This window comes from Borostomias antarcticus (assembly GCF_949987555.1).
Source record: "Borostomias antarcticus genome assembly, chromosome: 21".
NCBI classification, from domain to species: Eukaryota; Metazoa; Chordata; class Actinopteri; order Stomiiformes; family Stomiidae; genus Borostomias; species Borostomias antarcticus.
The window spans coordinates 3,665,903-3,693,398 of NC_140254.1; the positions used below are offsets into that span (position 1 = coordinate 3,665,903).

General features: G+C 47.3%; 3 protein-coding genes across 3 annotated transcripts; 1 reads left to right on the top strand and 2 right to left on the bottom strand.

Annotated features, from left to right (window-relative positions):
- Positions 1–1,037: 1,037 nt before the first annotated feature.
- On the bottom strand, positions 1,038–16,715 carry top2b (DNA topoisomerase II beta; the record flags this gene model as incomplete). The annotated part of the gene is made up of 36 exons (XM_084455539.1): positions 1,038–1,464; positions 1,587–1,684; positions 1,808–1,936; positions 2,111–2,209; positions 2,510–2,595; positions 2,739–3,018; positions 3,245–3,409; positions 3,633–3,810; positions 4,023–4,223; positions 4,533–4,616; positions 4,814–4,969; positions 5,176–5,267; positions 5,371–5,566; positions 5,754–5,954; positions 6,138–6,272; positions 6,403–6,634; positions 6,847–6,995; positions 7,134–7,255; positions 7,451–7,565; positions 7,910–8,002; positions 8,169–8,278; positions 8,405–8,510; positions 8,617–8,727; positions 8,836–8,961; positions 9,247–9,404; positions 9,522–9,660; positions 9,776–9,913; positions 10,019–10,120; positions 11,386–11,559; positions 11,712–11,924; positions 12,302–12,399; positions 13,080–13,225; positions 13,808–13,871; positions 15,056–15,146; positions 15,297–15,476; positions 16,674–16,715. The coding sequence occupies 36 exons, from the start codon at positions 16,713–16,715 to the stop codon at positions 1,294–1,296; spliced, it is 4,980 nt and encodes a 1,659-aa protein (XP_084311665.1). The 3' UTR covers positions 1,038–1,293.
- Positions 16,716–17,440: 725 nt separating this feature from the next.
- Positions 17,441–22,936, bottom strand: ngly1 (N-glycanase 1). Its single transcript, XM_084455665.1, has 12 exons — positions 22,821–22,936; positions 22,534–22,648; positions 22,112–22,330; positions 21,438–21,600; positions 21,004–21,223; positions 20,784–20,905; positions 19,784–19,929; positions 19,206–19,316; positions 18,822–18,998; positions 18,554–18,739; positions 18,242–18,419; positions 17,441–18,098 (listed from the first exon to the last, which is right to left on the bottom strand). The coding sequence occupies exons 1-12, from the start codon at positions 22,919–22,921 to the stop codon at positions 17,923–17,925; spliced, it is 1,914 nt and encodes a 637-aa protein (XP_084311791.1). The 5' UTR covers positions 22,922–22,936; the 3' UTR covers positions 17,441–17,922.
- Positions 22,937–24,168: 1,232 nt separating this feature from the next.
- oxsm (3-oxoacyl-ACP synthase, mitochondrial) lies at positions 24,169–25,843 on the top strand (the record flags this gene model as incomplete). Its single annotated transcript, XM_084455541.1, has 2 exons — positions 24,169–24,934; positions 25,441–25,843. Exons 1-2 carry the CDS (start codon positions 24,294–24,296, stop codon positions 25,841–25,843), a joined length of 1,044 nt encoding a protein of 347 aa, XP_084311667.1. The 5' UTR covers positions 24,169–24,293.
- Positions 25,844–27,496: the final 1,653 nt, after the last annotated feature.

Consider the following 27,496-nt stretch of genomic DNA (forward strand, 5'->3'; position numbering starts at 1 on the left):
CAGACATGTTGTGTAGACGGTGTGTGCTTTGTGTTCCAATCGGCAGCTCTGTGCAATGCTCTGCTCTGTGGCCCTCAGCGCATCATCTGCTAGTCAGGCTCTGCTGGTCGGAGGGCATCGCCTCAGCACCGACGAGGACGACAGCAGTCAAGATCCTTAGCTAAGCCCCTGCATCGTCTCTGACCAAACAACAGAGCTGCTTCCCCTCTGTGAGTGGAAAGCCAATAACGCTGTCGCCAATCAATCAAACTCAATCAAATGGCGGCAATTTGGTTACAATTGGACTCGTACTACGCAAGTCAGAGGTGCCAGAGAACATGACTATGAACCTCAAACTTTAAAGCAGCTCTGTTGTTGGATGTGTTCTAAAGGTGCCGTTGGTCAAAGTAAACATTACAGAATCTCTATGGTCGCCCTTTTTCACCAGTTTCAGAAAACCTCACCATCATATGCAGTGTTGTATAGTTGTTGTGTTATGAGACATGATCAAATATGGTGGAGTTTTCTTCTGTCTTATTGGACATGGTTGGAGGAAGGGGCAGTTGGGTTTATCATGGTGATAAATGGCTCAGAGACTATTTCCCCATCAGTCCCCTCTACCCTGGGTGTAGATGTCCTCAAAGTCGACGGGGGGGCTCCACGATTTGAGCTTCTATCGCTTTTGTTCTACATTTTCAATATTGTCTCTGTTTGTACATTAACAATGCTTTTTATGTTCATATACTGTTTAACTTTACCATGAACTGTCCTGGCAAAGTAATAAAAATATATTTATTTTAAAATACAATTGTGTGGATGTATTGTGAGTGACATGAGTGCTTTGAATCACTGCCAATAAGTCATATTATATTTTATAAGAATAATACTACTGTTGCTGATGTTCATTGTTCCCCAAATTCAGCCCAGCGATGGCGAGTGCCAGGTGGATTATATAAAACACATTACATTCAGAGGACCCAAGGACAAGAAAATAATTTACAATTCATTGTTTACTTCCAAGTTCATAGTCAAAAAAGGTACATAGTCTCTTACTTTTAATTAGAATGTGCTAAAGCACAGCGATCTAAACTTCTAAAAGCCGCTTAGGACAAATACATACCATTTCAATGAGAATAAAAAAAACAAACTTGTATATGTATAATAAAAGTGTAAAACAACTACACAGTATAAAGCATTGAACGTCACCATTAAAGGAAAATAAAATGAAAGGGGGTAAATGTACAAAAGTCTGCGGGTGACAAAGAACAGGAGGAGTTCCACGAGCAGGAGTGTCTGTATGTGGCCTTGGTCGCTTTAGTCAAACATGTCGTACTGATCGTCCTCGTCCCCGGATTCTGCGAAGTACTTGACCTCCTTCTTGGCCCTGCCCGGCCGGTCTCGAGAGACCGCGTCCGTCATGCTGAAGCTGTCCAGGTCGTCGTCGTCCGACATGGCTGACCGGGCAGGCGCTGCCTTCTTTGACTTCTACGCAGGGGGTGAAAATGAGTGGCATTAAATACCCTGATACACAGAACACATTAACAAATGCCGACTGCTGCTTGCTTGAGAGCCCACGCGCTCCCGCACACACCCAAACAAACACTCACACTGGCTCTGCTGGGGGGGGCTTTTCCAGTCTTCTTCAGTGGACTGTAGTCTTCCTCCTCGGAGCCTGACGGCTTCCTCTTCCTCCCCCGGCCCTTTCCTGCGGAGATGAAGGTCCAAGAGCACAGCTCACTCACTTCAGCCTGTATTCACATTACATACGCGTACATACGTGTATACGCAATGTGCCCCTGGTGCTTATTCGGTGGGACGAGGCCATTACCTTTGAGTGCTGGTGCAGGCTTCTTAGAGCCCGTGTCTGAGTCCGAGTCCCACACAGACTTGTCAGGCTTCTTAGCTTTGGGCGCTGGTGCTTTCCTGGGTTTGGGAGCTGCATCTGATGGTTTCTTGGCTGTGGCAGAGAGAGACAATCATGAGCAACACAAACTTAACACTAATACACTTGTCATGGGGCTCTCACATATTTCTGTCTTAACTAAATAAAATACACCATCTACCACAGGGTATAGTGCCCACGCTGTTTGGTGTGTCTAGTGTTCCCCCTAGTGGCACGCCTGGGTATTACCTTTCTTGGCTGGGGCAGGTTTGTCCAACGCTGAGCTGCTGGAGTAAGAGGAGAAGACACGGCCGTTGTCGTCCTCGTCGCTGTCAAACTTCGGACCTTCTGGAAAACAGGAATAACGGACTGTCAACCTCAAGGGAACAACAACAACAACAACAGCGACGCCCACAGCTTATCAACAGACTAACAGGTGTCCTGTGTAATAAACAGGTGTTGTTTTTCACACAAAAAGAAAAACAAACCATACGGCTGCAAAGACTGATAGTTGAATAACGGCATATTCTTTTAACTTGATACTTCCATTTCACACGTTGTAAACAGGACCTGCTTTCAGTCGGGGCGTGCAACCATGGATGGAGAGGAAAAAGCCCAGCTGGGCCTCAGCAGGCGGCCCGGACTCACCACTGTCGTTGCTCTTCTCTGAGAAGGCCGATTTGGAGGAGAAGATGCTCTCTGGCTCCTTCTTCTTCTTTGCTGGTGAAATGGACCTTTAAGGGATACAAATAGATGAATTAGTAATACATTCCATGGTAAAAACAGTGAAATGCAGTCATCCCTAGAGGTATCAAGCAGACACCTCAGTGGCTGTGATACTTGGGGCTTGTTTGAAGGTGGGGGTGGGATGCCTTACGTTGCAGTGGTCTGTTTGGGAGGGGGGTAGATGTCATCGTCCTCGTGGTCATTGTAGCGACTCTTGGTCTCCGAGGTGGCGAAGTCATCTTTGTAGGAGCGGACCGGTGAGGAGCGGACCGGTGAGGAGCGGACGGGTGAGGAGCGGACCGGGGAGGAGCGGACCGGCGAGGAGCGGACCGGCGAGGAGGCCGCGTCGTCGTCCCCGTCGTCGTCCCCGTTCTCGTCCACGTCTTCGTCCTCTTCCTCCGAGAAGTCGAAGGTGTACTTGGGCTTGGAGGCTGATGGGGGACACGCGCAGAGCTCACGCTAGGTTGATTCCTCTCAGACAGATTAAGAGTGGTACTGGCGGGCTGAAGCCTGAATAATCTTTCCTATTGCATCTGGATTGCATCATGTTGCGTATCTGTCCGACTGCTAAAACGGTGAAGGGTAGATTGATTCACCCCGGGGGTTGGGGACATGTGTGGAATGGTGGAATGAAGCTGTAGCCATGGTGAAGGGTACCTGAGGCCCTCTGGGACTTGGTGTCTCTGGGGATGACCACGGGCTCGCTGTCGTCGATGTCGCTCTCGGACTTGGAGTCGTCCTCCGACCAGGGGTTGCGCTTCTTCACTTTCTTGGCAGACGCGCCTTTGGGGCCAGCTGGCTTTCTGGGAGGTCTGGGTGCACCTGCGACGACAGGACAAACAATCATTCACTGACGGTTCAGTTGCTGTTTAAAAAAAGTCTTTAGAGTCAGCATAATGTATGTTTATCAACGGGTGAGGATGTACTTGTGGTGGAGAATGAGATTGCGCTCTGCTGTGTGAGTTCATGTGAGTGTGTGAGTTCATGTGTGGCGATCAGGAAAGTGCTCATTGTGAGACTGGTTGTTTGAGGAGGGAACGCTGACCTGGCTCTTTCTTCTCCCTCTTGACCCGCGGGGCCTTGGGCTTGGCGGCGGAGCCTGCTGTCGAGTTCAGGGAGTTCTCCGCCGTTCCCCCCTCCGTTCCCCCCTCCGTTCCCCCCTCGGATCCCAGGGCCCCCATCTCATCGTCAAACTCCATCTTCACCATCAGGTCAGATTCACCCTGAAATACACACACACACACACACACACAATCAATGCTGTTTGTAAAGTGTGTAGGACCGCTCTTCCTAGGTCACGTTAGATCAAGAAACGCTTTGGGCTCTTATAAAAAATGGGTCATGGTGGTGACGACACGTTCTCGTATTTAGTATTATTGACACACTGACACAGAAACCTCCAGTCTGTCCTTGGCTCGCCTGTGCCCCGCCCTACCTTCTTCTTCCGGTTGGTCATCTTCTTGGAGGCGTCGGCCTTCATGGCCGTGGTGATGGTGGGCTCCACCCTGCGTCCGAAGGGCGAGGGCAGAGTCTCCTCCAGGTGCATCTTCTTCGCCTTGGGCTTGCCCACCTTGCCCTTCACCATCTTGGGGGCCTTCCCTGCACTCTGGTCCTCTCTCTCCTGGGCCTCCACTCGCTGACGAGGGGACAACAATCAGTTAGCCAGGACACGACACTCTTTCTCTACGTTGCTCCCGGGGGGCATCTGCCGAATGTACTGGAACTTTGAACACAACAGATTTTAACAGGTATTCTTAGAAAGATAATGGCCAGGTTTCCCGAACATCTTAAGAAGCACTTAACTGAGTTAAGAAGCACTTAACTCCAAAGTACTTCTTAACTCCCATGCAAAGGGTTCCTTAAGAAGGTTCTTTATCGGGAAACCCGGCCAATGACTTTCCAGGTTTATGACCGTCCAGCGGGTACTTTCTAAAGGAGCACTCACGTCCAGCTCCTCCACGAAGACGGCCAGGTCCTCCTTCCACAGATCATCAGGTGACTTCCTCTGCAGGTCGCTCAACTCTGCTTTCTGTGGAACAACACATTCATTGTCATTCGTGTACTGGTCCGCACTGAATCGGAAGACCAGGCTATCTGATGATCCAATTAGACGATAATGTCTCAGTTCTCGTGTTTACTGTTAATGACAAATTCAAACAGGACGGGGTCTGCCGAGTGTCTGGCGTCCATTAAAGGTGGCAGGTTGCAGGTTAGAGGCTACGATACCTTGTGGTCCCTCTGCTTGAGCAGCGCGTCCACCTTCTCCTTGGTCAGGCACCACAGAGGCATGTTGAGGATGTAGTTGAAGTCGGGTCCGGACGAGGAGCCGGAGTCCACCGAGCCGTCGCTGTCGTTGCCGTCGCGCTCGTCCTCCTCCAGCGCCTGGCGCACACACAGGGGGCGGAACGTCGCGTTATCCAATCAGAACGCAGGACTGTCACGCTGTCTCAAAAAAGTCATGGGGATGAATACAGGACTGTATCAAACATGCGTATCAACGGCCACTCTGTCAGATAAAGAGGTCTAGTTTATGCGTCACATCTGCCGGACCCATGTCAGGTCAGTGCACGTCTCCCCTATAGAAGCACCTTCTCCTGGGCCTTGGTCCATGCCACCACCGGGTCCGACTCGTAGCCTTTTTGGACCAGCATCCTGATCAGCTCCCGTTTGGACTTGTTCTCTGTGAGCACACATGATTTTAACACGTCAGTGAGACACACTCTACGGTATGATACGCCCACGGGGCTGAAAGCATGGCTGGTACACAGGTCGAATGCTCTCACCAATCGTAATCCTTCCTTCGATTTTCTCCAGAACGAACCGCGCCTGGTTGGACAGCTTGGCCGCCTCGGCCCCGAGGCTGCCCACCAGCCAGTCCTTCCTCAGTTTGTAGTACTGCAGCCGCAGCTCAAAGAACTCCTTCAGGATGTCTTGGACCGAATCGTACCTCTTCATACAGCCCATGTGGTCAAACAACACCTGAGGGTGAAAGATGATGCTCTTGTTTAATCGCTTCCATTTCTTAACTTAGAATGACGATCGCCCGTAAAAACCAAATGGAACCAATCAAATTACCAGTTGACTGCCCTCTATAGGCGAAAGCACAGCACTGCATCGCTGGGCGGGGTGAGCAAGTGCGGAATGTGGTATGTGAGGAGGCACTTGCCATGGAGTTGCAGGTGAGGCTGGACTGCAGCTTGAAGACCTTGTGGAGACCGGCAGCCTCGGCCTGGGCCAGCTTCTCCTCGGACATGCGCACCACGAACTTGACGGTGGAGTCGGTGTGGTACTCCTTGTAGTCGTTGATGAGAGCCGGGGTCTTCTCCGTGCCCTGTAGCATGGGCTCCAGCACGGACTCCTTATAGGTCTGGAGACACACAGGCACGGGGCACAGGGAAACGGTGAGCGCTGGCGACGGCGGTCGAAACACAATAAAGGTCGTAAACACGCCCTTAAATAAACCCATAAATCCATATGACCTAGATATAACAGGGCTGTGAAACGCCGCTGGTTGTGATCGAGGTGCCGGGGGGGGAACGCCGCGGCCTACCTGGGTCCAGGTGCGGATGGGGAGCTCGGTGATCTCGATGGTGTTCTTGTCCAGAACCGACACCTCTCCGCTGACCATGTACTGGTTCTGGCCCAGCTCGTGGATCACGCCTTTGAAGTTCTTGTAGCTGGGGAGCTGCAGGAAGGAGCGAGGGAGAGAGAGAGAGAGACTGGTCACGGTGGGCCCGGTTGACAAAGAAGAGAGGCCCGTTTGTGCCTGGAGAAGACGGTGGCTCGCAGACCGCCGCTGGCCCCTGCGTGGTTACCATGGTGAAGGGCTCCTGGTGGCTGAGCATGCGGTAGATGTTGTTGACGATCTCGCGGACGTCGTAGTTGGGGAGCTTGCAGGCCCAGCCCGTGCCGATGCCCTCGGCGCCGTTCACCAGCACCATGGGGATGATGGGAATGTACCACTCTGGCTCCACCTTCTGGTTGTCGTCGTACAGGAACTTGAGCAGGCTGGAGTCCAACGGCGGGAATAGCAGCTTGGCAAGGGGACTAGGGGTGAGAGAGAGGGAAAGAGAGAGAGAGAGAGAGAGAGAGAGAGAGAGAGAGATAAAGACAGATAGATGGAAAGGGAGAGCAAGATACAGAGAGGGGGAGAAACTTGTTACAATTAAATGAAATAGTAAAAATACCATCCTGGTCACTTCAATGTCATCCATTAAGATCACACAATGAATCCCTGTAGCTCTCTGAAGTGGGCTCACCTGAGCATGGTGAAGATGTAACGGGGGCTGGCAGCGTCCTTGCCCCCGTTGATGCGGGTACCGAACTGACCCAGAGGCTGCAGGATGTTCACATTGTTGCTGCCCACGAAGTTCTGCGCCAGGTTCACGATGGTCATCATCAGGGCTTGCTGGTTCGGACAAACGCACACACAGGGGCTGTTATTTGTCAGTGCAACAGTGTGGTGTGGTCGCAGCCTCTACAAAAGGTTAACAGACTCGACTTTGTGACATCGTCGACGGAAGAGCGGCGTTGGAAGTGCACGCACCTCGCCGTGGTGGTAGGCGGACATCTCAGCCACAGAGCCAGCCAGCTGCGCCACTTTCACCTCCCTCTTGTCATTCCTCTTCAGGCAGGTGAACAGCACCTTCCTCTGGCCTGGCTTCAGGCCTACGCACGCGCACGCACGCACACACATCACATCACATCACATTCACGCAGATCACACAGAACCCCAGGATATCAAACATATGGACGAGACTTCATTCCTCCGGGTTTCTGGGCCTGTTCTCTGTTACACTTCAAAGGGATTTCCAAACAAGCAGTACAAAGAGAAGCCAGTCCTTGAGGGAGGTGGCTACGTACCATCAACTAAGGACGGGATGGATCTCTCATTGTCAGAGTTGGAGAAGAGGATAAGCTCTTTGTTGATGAAGTCGTTGTAGGATAGGTGCCTTGTTTGGGTCCCGTACAGGAATTGCTGGAAGACGAATAACAGAGGACTTGAATCAGAGACAGCTACGATGTTTTCATCAGTGTTCTCTCTGATGCGCCTTGCGCAGGAGAAAACTACTTCACATCAACAACAAACAGCACAGAGGCAAAACTAGGCCAATATGTACTTTCAGGTTATTATCATTCCGATGCCGATATCTGGGGAACGCTGCACCAAATCATCAGATGAAAGGGACTGAATGCTGGGCTGCGTGATCCAAACTGTTCCCATGGTGGACACATATATCAAAACAGAAAGATCTAAACAGAGGCGTCTACGTCTACTGCTTTTAATGATGGTGTCGGTCTCTGGCGTGCCAAGACGCCTACCTCAGGCAGGCCGTGCAGCCTCCTCTGACGCCTGTCCTCCATGAAGTTAGTCAGCCACTCCTTCCTGTCGTCTGTTTTCTTCTTACTGAAGGCCTGTGGGGCAGGAGAAAACACTGTGAGCTAAGGATATTGGGCACACGATAAAATCAAAGAATCCGTACTTATCAACTGAGGTTCTTGATGCAAAAAGGATTGGGGGGGAGAATTTTTGGAGGTGTTTGACAGGTAAAATGGGGGGTGGGGGGGGGGTTGAGCTCACCAGCGTGATGGCGGCGTCGTCCTCGTTGCCCATGTACCGGAACGTAATCCGATGCTTCTCCATGTCGGCGAAGTACTCCTTCGCTTCTTTGCTCGTGCTTGTGCCCAAACCTTGAACACGCAGAATTAGAAACACGGCCCTTTAGAGGTACATACCAGACTCAAAAAGCCCCGTGCCACGCCAACGGTTGGTGCCGAGGTTTTGACACATATACTGTATCAGTACTAGAAACTAACCTTTGTAGTACTTTATGTGCCATGTTTTAAAGTTCTCTGTTTGTTTCTTCCACTCGTCGAACTCTGGAATGCTGTAGAATGCCAACTCTTGTTTGTTCTTGTTCACCTGCCGACGACAGTCAAGGGGAAACATTGAAGTCGGATGGAAATCAACTTGTTCTAGCTGAAGATAACTCCAGTCAGGTGGCGGTGTGTCCGTATTTGGGCCGTACCTTGACGATGGGTGTGATGAATTCCTCTAGGAAGGTGTGTTTCAGCAGGGACGGCCAGTTGTGGTGGAAGAAGTTGATCAGCAGACCTTTGATGTGGGAGCCATCTTGATCCTATCAAAAGACAAGCCAAAAAAGGTTATCATTCTGACCAATAAACTAACCGTGACAAAATGAAGTGAAGACGCTGTGTCAGTAAAACCAGAATAATGGGTACTGCACCTGATCGGTCATGATCATGATCTTGCCGTAGCGCAGCGACCTCAGAGACTCAGGGTCTTCGTAGCTTTTCTTGTACTGGAGACCCACAATCTTAATGATGTTGTTGATCTCAGCGTTCTCCATGATCTGTTTGGAGTAAGGAACAAATAGGTTTAGGCTATCTGTTTACAATATTATTTGGAAGTGTGGTGTATACTCTATACCCAGATAACTACCCAGCGAAGATAAGGCATCAGATAAACAGTTTAGCTAGCTAGCTAGCTACCTACCTGGGCGGTTGAGATGCTGTCGACAAAACCGAGATCAACTGGATAACCCAATAGGTCTCGACAGCATTGCAACCGCCCAGGTAGGTAGTTAGCTAGCTGCCCTGAGGGAATATCACTGTCCGCTGCTGTTCTGGTCACACACCTGCTTGTGTGTTGCCTCTCGGACGTTCAGGATCTTTCCTCTCAGCGGGAAGACTCCGTAGCGGTCTCGTCCGATCACGCCCAGGCCGGAGACGGCCAGAGACTTGGCTGAGTCTCCCTCAGTCAGGATCAAAGTGCACTCAGAAGAGTGCTTACCACCTGCAGCACAAACACAGAGAAGACAAATGTTAACTGTGCTTTTCATTATGGTTTGCAATCGACAGTGAGGAGAAGGAGGCTTTGATGGAATAACCAGTGCTGGTCACCGTTACTGACCGGCATCGTTGGCGTCGTCCAGCTTGGGAATGCCTTTGATCTTACTGTGCTTCACAGAGGAGCACTTCTTGTTCAGTTGAGTCTGTGCCTTGAACTTCACCCAGTTCAGGATACTTTCCACTATTCCACAGTTGGTAGCCTGTCAGGGACAGAAATAATCAAACGGTTGTTCATTCACTATTCAGATTCAATTGAATACTTCAGAGCTGAAGTTAAGTTGTGTGGGTTTTGAAGTGGAGGATGTCCTTCCTTACCGCCCTGATGAACCTCTCAGACAGAGGACATTTGGACCCAAAGCTTTTGGTCTGGAGTGTCATGTTTTCCTTGGTTTGGGAGTCAAAGCTGGGGTTCTCGATCAGCGCGTTCACAAACACCCAGATGTGGTTCTTCACCTGAACGAGTGAGACAGTTGTTACAGTCTTAATACAGTGGTTAAACGATGTGATGGGGCCAGTTGTTACAGAGGTGTCTTCATATGTTAAAGGAACATTCTTTACCTGGAAGGGTTTGACTGAAACCCCGGCTTTGTTCTTCTTTTTCACCACTTCAATCAGCTTGGTCACAATCTGGTCCACCACATAGTCAATGTGCCTGCCACCCTGAACAAATGCAAACACAATGTTAATCCAGATAACCAATGTGATAACCATGTAGTGAATGCTGAATCATGTAGTGAATATTTGTCTGACTGATGAACGCTGGTTCATATAGTGAATGCTTAAGGACCGTTTTTGTTTTTGTTTACTGTCTTTGTTTTTGTTTACTGTTTCTGTACGTCTTCTCTTCTTTTCTTTTGTGTTGGTGTATTTGATGTTTTGCTGTGGTGTCTACCTGTTGCTCTTTCTTTGATGTCTTGGCTCCCCTCCCAAAAGCAGCCTATGCAGGTTTCTCTTTCATACATTGTGTATCTTGATAATGTGTCTGGTGACTTGCTTTATTGAATGTCTATGTATGAATAAAAGTGTATAGTATGTTAAACAGTGTGGGTCTAGAACAACTCTGTAACTGATAGTGAGAGCAGCGCCGTTGTTTAGCGGTGAAAGGTGATGATGGTTATAAGGGCCCACAAGCAAGCAGGGCCCACAAAAAAACAAGAGGTCCCTCTTTCTATGACGAAATGACTCTGCATGTAGATCAGTCACACTAATGCTGCATCAGAATTCAAATTAAGCCACAAATAATGCAATACAGATGAAAAAAGTTTTAATTTCCTGAGCAATATCCCCCTTCTTAAATGGTTTGGTCCATGCCATGGTTCATGCTGGCAAGTCTCACCTCTTTTGACATTAACGTTAGAGACGGGATTTATGGCTCTTTGAAGGGAGCCGGATCCTGAGGATCCGGTCCTTTCAAAGAGCCGTTCAAAAGACTGGCTCATTTTTATATTTATTTATATTTAAGAAGTCAGCCTTGGGGTGACCCATTTTATCTGGGAAATAATCACTGGGAGGAATGGTAGGGTATTTGGGTCAGAATCATTCAAACTTAGACCTCCAATATATACTCTATTGGTGGGATATTCTGAAATAATGATTAGGCTATAATTTAATTTGGTAATGGCTTGTGTGGACATTTGTGGTAAACATTCCACAGGGTGGCGCCACATGCCTCTGCATTGACAGCAAGATCATTTTTTGGGATTTACCCTTTGTATAAAATGTGTTTGTGTGTAAATAAACCTGACGCAACACCTAAAAAAAAACTAAGCAGGCTACAATGAATTACTGAATGAATCTGAACCATTGTATATGATCATAAGTAACCTTAAAACAGGGCTAAACATGCATTTTCCCATTACTACTCCTTTAAGGGGGCCCAGAATTCCTAGCAACGGCCCTGAGTGAGAGTGTCTGAGGGTGTGCACCTTGGTGGTGGCGATGCTGTTGACGAAGCTGATCTGCTGGAAGCCCTTCTCGCTCATGGTGAGGCACACCTCCCACCTCTCATTCACAGACTCGTTCACCACCTTCAGGGCCACGCCCGTCTCGTCCAGTTTGTCCTTCACGTACAGATCCACATAGCTCCGGAACCCGGTCACCTGGGGAGGAGGAGGAGATGAAGAGGAGGGGAGGAAGAGGAGATGAAGAGGACATCCGCTGAGGCAAGTTTGTTGATGATGTTCTATTACAAATCAAAGGGCAAGTTGCTTTAAACTACCGTGGTCAGTGAAAGACAGGGAGAGAGACTTACAGGCAGTTTCTTCCCATTGAGAGAGACCTTCACGCCCTTGCAGGAGCCGGCGATGTCGTAGGCTCTCCGGGTCAGAAGAGCCACGATGTCTTTGTCCAGCTTCTCCATGTTGAATTTGGACAGGTCTGGCTGGAATGTGACACAGGTGAAATCCTCGCCGTCAAAGGCCTTGATTTTGGGATCGGCTGTTTTGCCCATGTTGTTCTGCCAGGTCTGAGGGAGAGAGAGAAGGGTGTAACAGTGAACGGCTGTGAAACACATTACTTTTGTGGAACTTGTTTGGCCAACTGAACATCACATTGAGCCAGGAGATTCCAGAGATGAGGAGTGATAGGTTTATCAAATCGTATCTTAATGTAGTGACAGGCCACACAAACAGATGATGTGCCAACACCCAGAGGAGTGCCACCCTGGCCGGGGCACCATAGAGGCCACAACCGACAGTGAGAATCAACATGGTACTTACCCGTCATATGTTAGCACGGCACAAAACACCCTAGAAAAACAGCAACTGATCCTAAACTGTTGGACAATACTTGAAATCATAACACACAAAAACAACACATACTCGTTTATAATACTGCGTGTACCTGCTTGAAGCTCTGTCTGTACTCTCTGCAGGCAGTTTCCACTGTGAACTTAGTGCTGAAAATGTTGCAGAGTTTAGCACCGTACCCGTTCCGTCCACCTGTAATCAAGGCCGGGTAGAGGACATGCTTAGTAGACGTTTGAGTAGCGAGGCATCGCGTTTCTATCAGACTGTGGAGAGGCTTTTGTTTTGTTTGAGAAGCAGCAAAATCAAATCAAACTTTATTTGTATAGTGCATGGGTTCCCAAACTCCATCAATGTGGGCCTCCCCTCTGAAAAGAGTGACACACCCGCGCCCCCCTAACCCCCTAATTTGTCCATTTTGCAAGGCAGTGTTAGCTAGCCCATAACGTTACACAGCTAAGTTAGCTCGGTGGCAGCTGCTGCTAGTTAACGTTATGACGTTTTCGCACAATACATTCATGCCTGCGGGGGAGGCTCTCTCTGCACTATCCACAAATTTAGTATACATCTCTCCCATTATTTATTTCTATCTTCTGACCTTTAAAATCACGTTTCATTCATAAAAACCATAGACATTTCAAAAACAAAAAGCATCATTTTCCTTTTTTTTCTAACCATCCCTCCGCGCCTCCCCTGCATTTCTTTGGGGCCCCCCAGGGGAGGCCCGCCTCACAGTTGGGGAATGCCTGGTATAGTGCATTTCATACACAGAGGCAACACATGCGCTGCGAACATTCCATCATTCACTCAAGCATAAACGAAGATGGGTGTGACAGCTGCTGTGTCTTTGAGCGTTTTCCCCGCGCCTCTCTCACCTGTGACCTTTTTCTGCTCGTCGTCGTAGTTGCTGGAGGTGAGGAGGTGGCCGAATATGAGGGCGGGGACGTACATCTTCTCATCCTTGTGTTCCACCACCGGGATTCCTTTTCCATTGTTCCAGATGGAGATGGTGTTGGACTCACTGGAGGGGAGGGCATGCGATGTTGAGGAGGGATGAAAAAATCCTGGCTACATCTCTACAGGACCCACAAGCCTAACTGGCCATCAACACTGTTCTTTAGCTTATCATTAAGATCTAATATGGAGTCACGTGGAAAATTGAATATCACAATTTAAACAATTCTCCTTGAAAAGTACACGGCTACGATTGAAAACAACACACACGACTCATGCTGGTGCTACTGGTGAGGTAATCTGTTAAAAAAAGCCACATTAACGACAGCCCTTGTTGGGGAGGTCGGGCGGAGTGACGTCATGGCTGTGGAGAGCGATTCTAAGTGGAAGGCGGGGAGGGCTGTGAAGGACACAGAGCTGCTTTAGCAGTCGGCCGCCATGGATGCCGCCGCCACCGTAGGTGAACCGCATGTGAAATGAGAGCGCGGGCTGCATTCCAGAGCGCTCTCATTAAGCCCCTCCCGGATCCATCAGCGCTGCACGGCCTGTCTTCTCACCTCCCCGGTCTTTCCCTCTTCACCCGGTATCGTCCCTGTATCTCCACACAGAGCCCCTTGATTCCATACAACCCCGTTTCCCAGCAACTTACGGATCAATTGTGATCTTTATGTTCGACATGTTCTTGTCCCTTTGTTTGTTGTCCGCTGCGTTGACTGTGGGGAAGGAACAACAACAACAGCAACGTCAAAACAAGAAATGTCCCGTCTACTAACGGGAATCCCATGGAGTTGATCAGATCAGTCCTTGTTGGTCTATCATGCGCATTCAGATAGACCTACTTGTGTCAACAGTTTCACAAAGACCTTCACATTAGCAACACTTTGAGAGAATCAATCGACTTTGTCAGCTTTCAGTTTTATATGTGCTATGACTTGAACTGATCATAAGTGAATCAAGTTTAAGAGTCTTTTAGTCTTTTCTTCCATATAATAATATGGTTCCTGGGAGTGCACCTGAACAACAAACTGGACTGGACTGGACATAGGAAAGGACAGGAAAGGACTATAGGAAGGACAGAGCAGACTGTTTTTCCTCAGCAGGCTCTGGTCCTTTGATGTGTGTATAGCTGCTGTGGATGTTCTACCAGTCTGTGGTAGCCAGCACATGGCCTGCTGGAGAGGCAACACTAGGTCTGGGGAGACAAGCAAACTGAACAAGCTGGTGAGGAAGGCCAGCTCTGTCATAGGGCAACAACTGGACAGCCTGGAGGCTATGGTGGAGAGGAGGATTAGGGACAAACTGAAGTCCATGCTGGACAACCCCTCTCATCCCCTCCATGACAAGTTGTGGCAGATGGGGAGCATCTTCAGCCACAGGCTCAAACCACCAAACCGTCTGTCAGTCTGTCTGTCTGTCTGTCTGTCTGTCTGTCTGGACATGGTATGAATATAAAAAGGCCAATGATCCCAGTGGGTAAGGCAATGACTAAACATCCAAGGTGAGTAAGGCTACTACACTATCAATACAAATGTCATGACACATACAAAGGTTTAGCATTGACACACAGACTGGGGTAACTGATTACGCCATAAACCACTGTCATTCTGCCAAACACATCAGAGACAGACCAGCGACAGAGCTACTGTGCTACTCATGTCACGTCCAATAAAACTACTTCTCTGACAGCTTTTCATTTCATACAAATGACTGGATGCGGAGAGGCTGCCTAAAAACACATGCACTAACAATCTAACAAGAGCAACAACTAATAGCCTATAACATGCAGTCTCCTTCAGGCTGTTTGCTGCTTAAGTGCCTGGTCAACAAATGGCTGGCCTTTGGTGATGTAAACAAGTGAACACTACATTGCAATTTAATGATCAACATGTAGACTCACCCAGGATTTCGTCAAAGATTTTGTATAATCCAGGGACATAAGTGATTTCTCGCAGGTTCATTCCAAGGTCTTCGTCGAAAACCCACAATTGCTGAAAAGGGGAGAGAGAGAGAACAGAAAGCATATTTTTAGCCCGGGCCTATTGATGCCTCAGCTGGACTTGTGTGCTCGAGGCTAGGAGGGGATCCCAGAAGACCAGGAGCCAGGTAATGACTGAGTGTCTGTGTCCCAGCCGGCCTACCTGAGTGACGGGTTCCACAGAGCCGATGTAGGTGTCTGGACGGAGTAAGATGTGCTCCAGCTGGGTCTTCTTCTGGTAGACGCGTTCGACTGACATCTTCTTGGAGCCCTCCTTCTTGGCGCCATCACTCTTCCCGTTTGCCTCCTCCCTTTTGGCGGCATTGTTCTTTTCAAAGAGGGTCTGTTATTAGACACATGTGCACAGCTTTGTTAAAAACACTAAAGATAAATGTTTGCACTCTGAGGAATTTGGCAGTTGATAAGCAGAGCTACCAATGTGAAAACCACCACTCCTCTATGGCTTGGTTTGTTGCCTTGCAGAGGGGTTAAGGTATTTTGTTTTGATTTAATCAAGTTGTCACCAAAGCAAGGGCAACTATTTTACTAAGCCAGGTCAAACTTTATTCAAGCATGTAGGAAGGAACTTAAAATAAATTCAAATACGGATATTAACTACTGTTCCCAACAACCGTTACCAGCCCAATCAGTTTTATTATGTCTATGGTCCCAATGGAAAACTTAAAGCTCTATATTTGATTGTCCTAAACTGAGCGTGTGACTCCTGAATGATTATTGTAAGCAATCCCATTTGGAAACTTTGTTTCTCGTTGTTGACATCTAGCGAATCATCCACCCCACATAGAGCTTCACGGCTTCGTCGAGCCCATGGGGCGAGTAGCCTTGCATGGACCTCAATGGTTTTTCAGAGAAATACATCCATCACTCATAAATGAGCAATGAGGCTCCACGCGCACGAGAACAAATTCTGCAACATCTCTGGGTCTCGCGCCAGCTGCCCCATTGTTACAGTCTGGTGGGACCGAGGACATCTAGTCTGGCTGACATACATCTAGGCTACCCCAAAATAACTTGTCAACTCTTTATGTCTAGCTAGCTCACTAAACCATGCATTTAGTGGCATTGATACAACTAGTAGTGGCTAGATTGTTTAAAGTGTCTGCAACAAAGAACTTTTTGCAGCTTGCTAGTGGCGCGAGCAATGTTGCATCTAACGCGTCTCTCTCTGGCAGGGTTATTGTTGCAGCAGCAACACAATCACAATTTCTCCGAATACATGATCAATGGGTGGTCGTTAAGTGGGTGGTCAAATGGTTTGACAATGACAACGATAGCTTGGCTGGCCAACGTTACTACACTTTACCCGTGCAAAATAATAAATGAATCCCCCTCATCTTGTATGGCCCATGTTAGCGCAGGCTAAGAGCGTTAGCTTAGGTAGCTAGCTGGCTAGTTAGACCCCAGCAAACACCACTGATCATTTAGAATGGCTTGTGCATCCTGGTTCAAAATACCGTTACAAATTAAACTGCGTCCAGTCTACCTGTAGTAACAACATTGTAACAACATTGTAACTTACCACCCAAGTCAGACCCCCGCTTCCTGCTGCGCCGTTGGACATCGTCCTTTTGTGTCTCCTTAAATTTTCGAGATGTAGGCTAACGTTAACGTTACCTTGCGAAAATTACCTAAGGTCCGGTGTAAAAATGTCATATAAACTCGGGAATTCTCTCAAATACTTAATCCCATCTATATGTGTTTTATATTCATATTCTTCATCGGTCCCTCAGAAATCTTCATATATCAAAACAGTCTGTAGGAGAGTGTATCACGGCTATTGTTAAAATCGACAAGCGGTGGCACACTCAAGGCCTAAACTTCCAACAAAGGCAAAGCTTGCATGCTATAATTATTAGGTATAAATACTGTACAAAATTAAAACATTATTTTGTTCATTTGGTTAAAAAAAATCTACTGTATAAATAAACGCCCCAACAACACGAGTACACATTAGTAGTTATTTGTTTTCATTCAGAAACCATCCACCGCTCCTACCCTCTGTCCCGGCTCCACCATCAGTAGTCCGCACGGGCTGTCTGCGACCAGCTCCACCGCGGAACCGACCAATCAGAGAGGCTTATTTCAGAAGCGCCGGTAAATGGGCCAATAGGAAAATAGATTATTCTTCTAGCGTAAACTAGAGGAGAGCCTGATGACGCGACGCTAACTAGAGTACAAGACACACCGCAATCATTTTTTACCAGGTGTGTCAAACCCTATTAAATGATCCACTTAACCAGAGCATTGGTAGAAAGATAACTTTATTCCTCAAATTGTAGTATGAACATGAACAGATATGGCCGACAGTGTATATTCAGTTAATATTTTGTCTTCATCATGCAGCACACATAATAGCGGAAAATAGCGTTAAAATTAGACATATCACATTGTGAATTTTTCCATATATAGATCAATAGTTTGTTGTTATACTTATCACACTATGGAATACAAACATCAATGTTTTTCCATATCAATTTCCAGCAACATCTTTACGTGTTCCAACTGGGATTTATAGGATACAGTAATCTGTGGCTTATTATCTTTGGGGGGAAAACAACAGGGAGCAGTCACTGATATACAGTAAGTTTGATATGGGTCTGGGTCATGCATTGTTTACCATTACTCACAATTATGATCCAATATAACAAATTGATCCCACCCACTGTGATTTTATAAAATATCACTGAAATATTCTGGTATATGTTGCAAGTGCACCTTTACAACCACAAAAACAAAGTGTTCATGACTATACACCCATGTCCCCTTCATCAAGCCTTTTCTAGGTCTATAAGGATTTCAAAGGAGGATTCCTCTGGCTCCTTCAAACTCCTTCTGAACAGCTGGGAGTGTTGCCATGACGACTCTCCTTCCCCTCCGCTGAGCTCTGCTTCCACGACCAGTTCAGAGGATCCAGACAGACTTGGAACCGAACGCATCTCACCGTCTGTGTTCAGATACGTGGGGGAGAAACAATTCAGTCTCTGCCCTCGGCAATCTAATCCGACGGGGCCGATCTTAATTCTAAAGCCCTCTTCGCTCCGACGTATCCTGCAACATCTCCAACAAAACCCCACAGTAATACCGTACCTCCAGAGAACTCTGTAGTGTTCTGGCCAGAGCGAAGGCTCCAGCAGACCCTGCCTGAGTGAAAGGTTTGGCTACACGTTCTGACCGAGGCGGTCTTTATCTTCATTCCTGCAGCAGCACAGTCAAACTTCCAGCTGATTTTTCCTGAGGAGGACTGCTCAGTTCGAGCTATGTAGACCTGAGGACACAGATCGTATTTGCTGACAGTGAGACTTTTAATATAACACAGTACTACTAATTAATGAAGTACAGAGGAACAAAGACAACCCCACAAGCCACCATCAGATATAATAGTTATAAGAGAAAGCTAACCATTTGCCAATCATTCTCCACGTTCCTGAAGACGGACTCCTTCCTCCACACAGCCCGTTCCCAGCCCTTTATGTCCTCATTGCCATTTGATACCCGGCAGTACTGGTCCTTTGTTGCACTGTAGCGGAGGTGGAATATCCTTCCACTCTTCTCACTCTCAGTGGGAATAAACACGAACTCTGCAGCCTTGGAAAAACACCCAACCTCATTACCACTAACCCAGCGGGGGGTTTTAGGCTCATAGACTGAGATGTACACAGTAACTGACCTGTGGGGAGGCCGCTGCTCCAGTCTCTCCCCGAGCAGCCCGCCAGGCCAGAGATCCTGAGTTGCGGCCCCCAAGATCACCCGGTTTGGGGGTCTTCGGGGATATAAACTCCACCAGCTCCACAAGGAGCCTCTCTAACAGCTCTTTCTTCCTCTCTGGGTTGAGGGACTGCTGCCTCTACAGACAAAAACACAACAGGAGAAGAGAGCGCTGTCAGAGTGCCCTGCCGACACTGGATATCTATCTCTGTGTATACAGTAGTAATAGATTAATTACTATACTGGGAGAGAGATCTCTTCCACAGTGAATATCTCTATTACACAGTCTCCAAAGAATGTGTCATGACAGATCCTTGGGCTGTGGGTAGAACAGAGGCTGGCATACCGCAGCGTTGAACCCATTAATGGTGTGGAGCAGCCGTGGCTCCTGGACCTGAGTGCGCCTTGATAGGACTTCCCGATGCTTACAGGAATACCTCCAGGTCACATCAACCACCTGTGTTATAAAACCAAGGTGAGGCCATGGGCAGCTTTGACCATGTGTATATAGTTCATTCCAGAGAACCATCAAGCACAAAGAGACTGAATGCTGTGTTTAGTGACCAGTGTTTACAGTGCTCAAGAAATGTGGTATAACTGGTAGCATAACATTCCTCACAACAAGCCACTGACATAGCTTTTTATTCTAAATAAAATTAATTATTCTACTCTGTACCCTTTTTCATACTCTGCTACTGTATTACTGTAATCGTTGAATGCACGTTCATACATTGTCATTGTTGTCTGCACGCTGTTTTTCTGTACTCTGCCACTGAATTACTGTAGGCCTATATGTTGTTTATAAGCAGGGCACATCTGTAAAAGAGACCAGGTCTCAGTATGTTCTTCTCTGTCTAAATAAAGTCTTCTATCTATTTTTTCTCTGTGAAGTAAAAAGACACATTGTGAATGTGGTTTCCTGACCTGGTCCTTTGAGAAAGCAAGAATGTAAGCCAGTTTCTTCCCCCAACCAATCTCATACAGTAGAGGCTTGTCACAGGCGTTCTCACAGGAGTCACAGTGGAGCCAGCGCTGCTGGGAGATGGAGTACACCTCAGTCCACACATGGTCTGTAATGACAAAAGGAACACTCATATTTGACATAGGGCTGTAACGATTACAAATTTTGCTAGACGATTAATTGTCTCCGAAATAATAGCGATTAATAACATAATTGTCCAAAAAAATAGATTTTTTTCTTTGTATGTTGATAGGACCTAATGCACCTCCATGACTTTTAGTGATTTTTTTCTTTTTTTTAGTGGGGTGCACTTGCAAAGAATGCCCTGGTGGAAGGTTTCTAAGTACCAGAAGGGTTCTTGAGCAGTGGCGTTTTACATGTTAAAAACATACAGGGGAACTACAGCAGGCCTATTCTTGCTACTGATGTTTTTTTAACACTTCAACAAAGGACAATCATTTGAGTGAGGACAGAGAGAGAGAGTGAGAGAGTGAATGAGAGAAAGAGAGAGAGAAGAGTGAGTGAGTGAGTGAGTGAGTGAGTGAGTGAGTGAGTGAGTGAGTGAGTGAGTGAGTGAGTGAGTGAGAGAGAGAGAGAGAGAGAGAGAGAGCTATAACCTGAGCAGAGAGGAGGGTTGAGTTCCAGCTCCCAGACCAAAGCCTCTGGTTTGGTTTAGGTACAGTACTTGTTAGCTTCGTTAGTTAACTATCTTGCTTCTAGAACCTATCATACACAACAGCCACTGTCTGGAAGTGCAACCATTATGAAATTGTACACTGTTAGTGCTCGGTCTAAACATTAGCAATAAAAAAAAGAAGCATAATCACGGTTAAAAAAAATAATTGCGATTGTCACAAAATTGCGGTTTGGCGATTATGTAATAATTGTTACAGGTCTAATTTGACAAAAATCAAAAAGCCCTCGACAGTCTCTGACACACTGTAGCTTTATGTTGGAATGTACCTGTGCTGTCCCAGATATACCTGGCTTCCAGGCCTAGGGCTCTGCAGCACAGGGTGAAACAGTTGGCCCACTCCCCACAGCGCCCCCTCCTGGTCTCCAGCAGCTTCTCAGGGTTATTATACCTGCAAAGACAATTATATAGAATGACTTGCAGAGACACGCATACAAGTATATTTCACACATACAAAATGCATAACTTACAGCCACTGGATAAACCCACCTAGGGAACCTGGTGGAAAGCTGGCAGGCCTGGCAGTGGTGGTTCTCCACACGCTCAGCCCCCCAGCGGAGGTCTTCGGTAGATGAGGCCAGAGACCCAGACGACTGGGTCTGTCCTCCACACCGACTGCAGGGGAGACAGTCGACCCAGGTGAAGAACTCCTGTTTAAACCAGCGAAGCACCTCCAGCACCAGTAGGTCCTCTTCTCTCAAACTGCACTCTGCGGGGAAGGATAGGCAGACATGCAGTCATCTTAAAACAAAGAGGGAATGTCACTGAAGTTCACACATTCAGCTCATCTTGAAAGTTCTGATCAGAAAACATTGGAAATCGCATATCATATAAATCGGAATCTGCTTGAATAATATGCCCACCGTCCAGACACACTGGTTTTACTGCATTCCTTTGAGGGTGGCGGTGTTGTTGTTTTTTACCTGGGTCTTCCTGCTTGGCCTGCTGCAACTTCTCCTTGGCAGTGGAAGACAGCTGCTGGTGTGGTATACAGCTCCGGGCCTTCTGCTGCAATTCAGGGTTCTCATACACCATCACACGCTGGAAGTTGGACTGAAGGGTCCTGAGGAAGCTCATAGTGTTCTCCTAGCAGAAAAAAGGATAAAAGGGGGAGAGAGGGGAGGGGAAAACAGGCAGGTTGATTCCACGTCACAAAGTGATTTACAAATGTGAGCGGTGTAACGTCTCTTCTGTCTGGTACCGTGATGGCGGAGCTCAAGCAAAGTTCGAGAGAAAATACTGTGTTTTCCCAGTAATATTTATTAGACTAACTCCCCACGTCAACCATACAAGCCTGGTCTCACGGCTTCTATTCTACTCATACCTGTAGTACATGTAAGAATAGTCCACATAAACGTCACTCTTGGTATTAACAATGTACAAAGAAAGAAAAAGGTGGAAGCTTCCATATATCAGTCCTTCTTGCAGGCGATCTCTCAACCAACTAAAGCCTTTGCTCCAAACGTGGGGCAGTGACGTTGCTTCTCACGCACACATGCAACCCAAACACTAATCTTAAAGGGACATGCCAAACTTCTTGACTGTTAAAGCGGCGGAAAAAAGAGAGAGCTGCACAACCATGAGACTACAGCTTTACCAAGGAGGGTGTCTGTGGGGGAGTTTGCGTAGGTGGTTGTCTGGGGGCAACAGGGTAACTCTGGGCGGAGGCAGGGGCGCGGGCTGTCTGAGGAGGAAGAGACTGTGTGGGCTGCCCTCCTGCTCTCAGTCTCTGGTCTCTCTCTGCTGCTATAGTCTCTCTCATTTGCTTTAGCTGTTCCACTGATGCAGACTTGGGAAACACCAGGTGGGTTTCAGCCTGGGGAGAAGAGATATGATCATTAATGCATTCAAAAGACTTACAAGATTGTGAATCAGATGTGAGCTCCTTTTACATTACATTAGTCATTTAGCTGACGCTGTTATCCAAAGCGACTTACAATAATTGTAAGATCCTTCATGTGAACCAGAGATAATCTATTAGCACTTGTCTCCAAGGCAGCTTATCACTGTAGTACTAACCTCTTCGAAGCCCATTTCGAAGAGACATTCCACTGCACCTTTGACGGGCAGGAGTTTAGTCGAGAATGTAGGATTGCCAATGCGAAGCGATCTGTATTTGTCTTCATTTGGATTCCTGCAATTCAAGGACAAACGTGAAAAAAATCACGTTTATCATAGTAGCTACCTGCCATCATTTGATCATAACATTGTACCTGCTGTATAGGCTAGGCACAAGAAAGCAAGTGTCACTAGCATGCTATAGCTAGCTAACTTTGCAAATTCAAAATTCATTGCAGTGACATTACCTAATGATATTGTCAGCATACGTGATTAACAACTTGGCGACGTCTAAGAATACTTCAGTCGTATTTTCACATAATGTGGAGACTCCTTGCGATCCAGCCATATTAACTAAGGTGCACAAGCTACCCTGGTTAGCTAAATAGCCTCCAACAAACAACAAAATGCAGTACGGAATCCCTTCTCATGCATATGTCATGTCAATTGGTCTCCTTATTGGGTCTCCTTGTTTCATTGCCACCAAGTTTACCATGTCACATGGCACAGCAGTAACTCTATGGTAAATGGTAACTCAATGCACCGCCGGCCGGAGTGGTTATATACGATGACGTGGACCTCAAAGTAGCTGCTGTTCCAAAGCCTGAACACATTTTAAACCTTTAAATACAATTGTTGATTTTTATGATGCCTCATATCGAATATTAGTGGATATTAATTAATTATAAAATTATCCATGAAAAGGTTGAGAATGTAACTCCTTTTTCGATATGTCAAAACAATTATATCAAACGGGCATGCTTGGGAGCGTCAAATCACTACGAGCTCAGCGTCCTCAAATGTGTCAGGCGCTGGCTCCTGTATGTTATAAAACCGATAGTAGCTACATGACTTTATGAGCTCTAATACTATACTCTAACTAAAAGTAAGTTACAAATTACATAATGAAAGCAATGACGTTAGATATACTCTAAAGTTAGCTCCAAAATCGTCAGCATGCATCCTCTGACGGCTGATGCCGTGCCTTGGACTTAACTGACACTTGACATTTAAGATTTGTGGTTTTGTTGTATTCTACCGCAACTTTTGATAGTGATAGTTGATTGTGCATTTTAATGCCCTTGTATCTTTCTACTCTTTTTTAAAATGTTTTACTGTGCTGTGTGTTTTATGTTGTTCACGTGCTACAACAAGGGCATCCTCCCATTGGGGATTATTCTTTCTTTCTATCTAGTCTATCTATCTACAGGGTTACACAGTTGCAACAGTCCATGGCTAGCTAGCTATAACTTGACTACCGGAGCTAGCTAGCTGGTAAAGAACACATTATTGACAATGAGTGGTTGTGATCATGAGTGCTGCATTCACAGATTGTCACCTTTGCTCCACAGGACTGCGGTAGAAAAAGACTGAACATGTCTTTGTCGTGTTGGACAAAACTGCCGTTCAAATCACAGCACACCAGAACACTTTTCAACAAGAGCACAGTCTGCATTCTCTCAAGTCCAGTTTTCAAACACTACACGTCTGGAAAGACTCAGAGAAGAGTTGCCATAACTGGCATAGGCCTTGTCTGTCCACTTGGCACAGGGACCGCTGTAGTGTGGGACCGTTTAATAAGTGGTGCGAGTGGGATAGTTGCTCTTGAATCAGAGGAGTACCGGACGATTCCCTGCAAAGTGGCAGCCCTAGTGCCCAGAGGAGATGAGGAGGGGCAGTTTAATGAGGAGAGGTTTGCCTCTCGCGGGGAGATCAACAGTATGTCACCAGCAACTGTGATGGCCCTTGGTGCTGCCCAGATGGCACTGGAGGACTCTGGCTGGTATCCCAGGAATACGGAGGAACAGCTGACCACTGGTGTAGCCGTGGGCATGGGCATGGTTTCGCTGGAAGAGATAGCCCGCACTTCTACCATCTTCCAAGCCAAGGGCTACAGCAAAGTCAGCCCATTCTTCGTGCCGCGCATCCTGGTCAACATGGCTGCCGGGCACATCAGTATAAAACACAAGTTGAAGGGTCCCAACCACGCCGTGTCCACAGCCTGCACCACAGGGGCGCATGCCCTCGGAGACGCTGCCAGGTTCATCGCCTATGGAGATGCTGTCGCCATGGTCGCGGGCGGCACGGAGGCCTGCGTGGGTCCCCTGTCGCTGGCGGGTTTTGCGCGAGCGCGAGCCCTGGCCACCAAGTGGAACGACAACCCCAGGCTGTCATCGCGGCCCTTTCACCCCGAGAGAGATGGCTTTGTGATGGGAGAGGGGGCGGCAGTGCTCCTTCTGGAGGAGATGGACCATGCCAAGGAGAGAGGAGCCAGAATCTACGCCGAGGTGCTCGGGTACGGCCTCTCGGGGGATGCCAGCCACATCACTGCACCCTCTGCAGACGGAGATGGTGCCTTCAGGTATTCAGCATCTCACCGCAGGCAACCGTCATCATCGGGCATGATAGGCAGCGTTAACCTTTATCAAGATATATCTCCCTCACTGTGTGGAGAAACAGTTAGGCTACCAGATTACACAATCGCTGCAAGACTTAGACATACTGCATGTGTAATGAGGAGGCTAAAGTAGAGTAGTCGTCGAGTAGTGAAAGTCACTCCCCTAGTATAAAGGATGAGCTAACGACCCTGCCGAGTGGGATATCTCTCTGGGCATAGTTGTTAGCACATCCGACTTGCAAGCGCAAGGGTTGTAGTGAAATGAAGTCCGTCACATATGTATATTATGAAAATAAATCCTTGTGTTTTTTCACTGAGAAACAGATTTCCTGAGAGAGAGAGAGAGAGAGAGAGAGAGAGAGAGAGAGTGAGAGAGAAAAGAAGAAGAAGAATGAGAGAGCCAGGGGAAAGAGATTTGGTGAACGACCAGAAAGAGGATTCTTAGTTTTATCTTCCTGTCGTCTCCACAGGTGCATGTCAGCAGCCCTCCACAACGCGGGTGTGGTGCCTACAGACGTGACGTACGTGAATGCACACGCTACCTCCACGCTGCTGGGGGACGCCGCCGAGAACGCCGCCATCAAGAGGCTTTTTCAGCGCCACGCCCACTCCCTGGCCGTCTCCTCCACCAAGGGAGCCACGGGTCACCTGCTCGGGGCGGCTGGCGCCGTCGAGGCAGCCTTCACCGCCTTAGCCTGCTACCACAGAACTCTGCCCCCCACCCTGAACCTGGAGCGGACTGAACCCGAGTTCGACCTGAACTATGTGCCCTGCACAGCACAGCAGTGGAAGACTGAGGGCAGACGAGTTGCTCTTACAAACTCTTTTGGATTCGGTGGCACTAATGCCTCACTTTGTCTTGCCAGTGTTTAGAAAACATTTGCTTGTTACTTGAATGTTAGTACAAAGTTGCTCTCACACTTGTTAGGTGACACCAGTTTATCTCATTTTATTTGCACAGTAGAGTGGGTCAGTGGAACGTCCTCATGTCTCTTTGACGCCTGCAGGTGGTGCTGGCTCACTGGGAGCTGCAGCTGCTCCGTTGTAAAAACAGTCAAGTAATTTCCCTAAACTTCCTGAATCTACCTGAGGCATAAACATTAAATAGTAGTCAGTCCAAAAAGTCAAATTTACACTGAACAGTCTTGACAGATAGTGAGTTGTACTGTGGTAATTAGCTTTATGTCACACACTGTTCATTGTAAGTGCTTATTGTTAATTGTCTATTTTTTGTTTTCTTAAAAGATAAACCCAACCGCTGTTAGTTTAAGACAGCGATCTTGTGTTGGCTCCAGTCATGTAGTGGTCTTAATAAACAAATCAATTCAGCTCAGTGATGTGATTGGCAAAGTTAAGTGGGGACAAAATGACATTATCAGGGTTGAGATGGAAGGGATGGGAAAAACAGCCCTAGAGGGAACAAGGAAAGAAAAAGAAAATAAACAGATCTTCACTGTGATCCTAAGGGAGACTGTGTGGGAGCAATCAAAGAGTCATTAGGGAACTCATATTCCGATGTTGGGAGTCGGTATGGGGTCTGTGGGTGTGTTAACGTCTTATTGGGAAAAATGCATTGTGGCTTTTTGGTGAACAAATCGTTTCCACATGTATTAATATTCTGGAGCCGACAGTAACCTTTCACTGTACATCGTACCATATACAAATGAATCTCAATCGGACCTATATACTGCACTGACACATCACATGTATGTTTAATGTTCAATGTATGAATTCATGAACAGTTCGGTCACAATTGAATGCTATAGAAGATGCAGTGTGAGACTGGCATGATGAATTGCAGCGGAAAGTCTTTTTCTCAAGGCTGTTTTTGGTCATATTACATTTTATTAACTCCTGCAGATGTCATATTCTGCTAATGAATAAATCAATTATTCATCCTTCTTTTTTTTTTAAATAGTTTGACAGGGACAAATGAGACCCTGAATGCCTTTCTTTCTTGGTGAAAGGATAGCCCAGTATCTACATTATTGAACTTGGCTTAGGAGTTTCTGGAGGGGCTTTTAAGAGGGACCCAAGCAGTGGTCAGAATTTCCCTTTAGAAAAGCCAACACCATTTGAAAGCTATGTCACCGAGACAGAAGAAATCAGATTACAAATGACCATATGTGACATCCTCTTCACAGACGTTTTAGCTCCTGAGTTTGTCGTATACGGTAGTCTGTGGAAAGACTGATATTCCACCATGCTGCATACCGTATGAACTGGAGATGGACATTTCCATTCTTCTTCATTGCCATTCTTCTTAACACCTAGTGTGTGATTGGCATTCGTTGCACATAGTGATGTTGGACCATTGAATATGGGGACTTTTCTCTGAATTCCTTGAATTTCTGCTCTGAGCCATCATCTAAGTGTACAGTACTTGATTGATCTGCAGCCTCTACCCACCAGAGGTCCCACCCCCAGTTCCAACCCCTGCTAATCCCCCATCTCCCCCCTCTTGGCCCTTTGTACCTATCAAAACTGCCCCGCCAGACCAGGGACTTTTCATTCCTATTAATGATG

What these genes read in the sequence shown, in the direction of transcription:
- ngly1 (XM_084455665.1), bottom strand. Translation starts at nt 22,921, where the DNA reads ATGGCTGGATCGCAAGGAGTCTCCACATTATGTGAAAATACGACTGAA. An exon ending in GTATATCTGGGACAGCACAG is followed by an intron (nt 19,930 to 20,783) that starts GTACATTCCAAC and finishes TTGTCATTACAG; the next exon opens with ACCATGTGTGGACTGAGGTG. An exon ending in TGGAGAATGATTGGCAAATG is followed by an intron (nt 18,420 to 18,553) that starts GTTAGCTTTCTC and finishes CTGTGTCCTCAG; the next exon opens with GTCTACATAGCTCGAACTGA.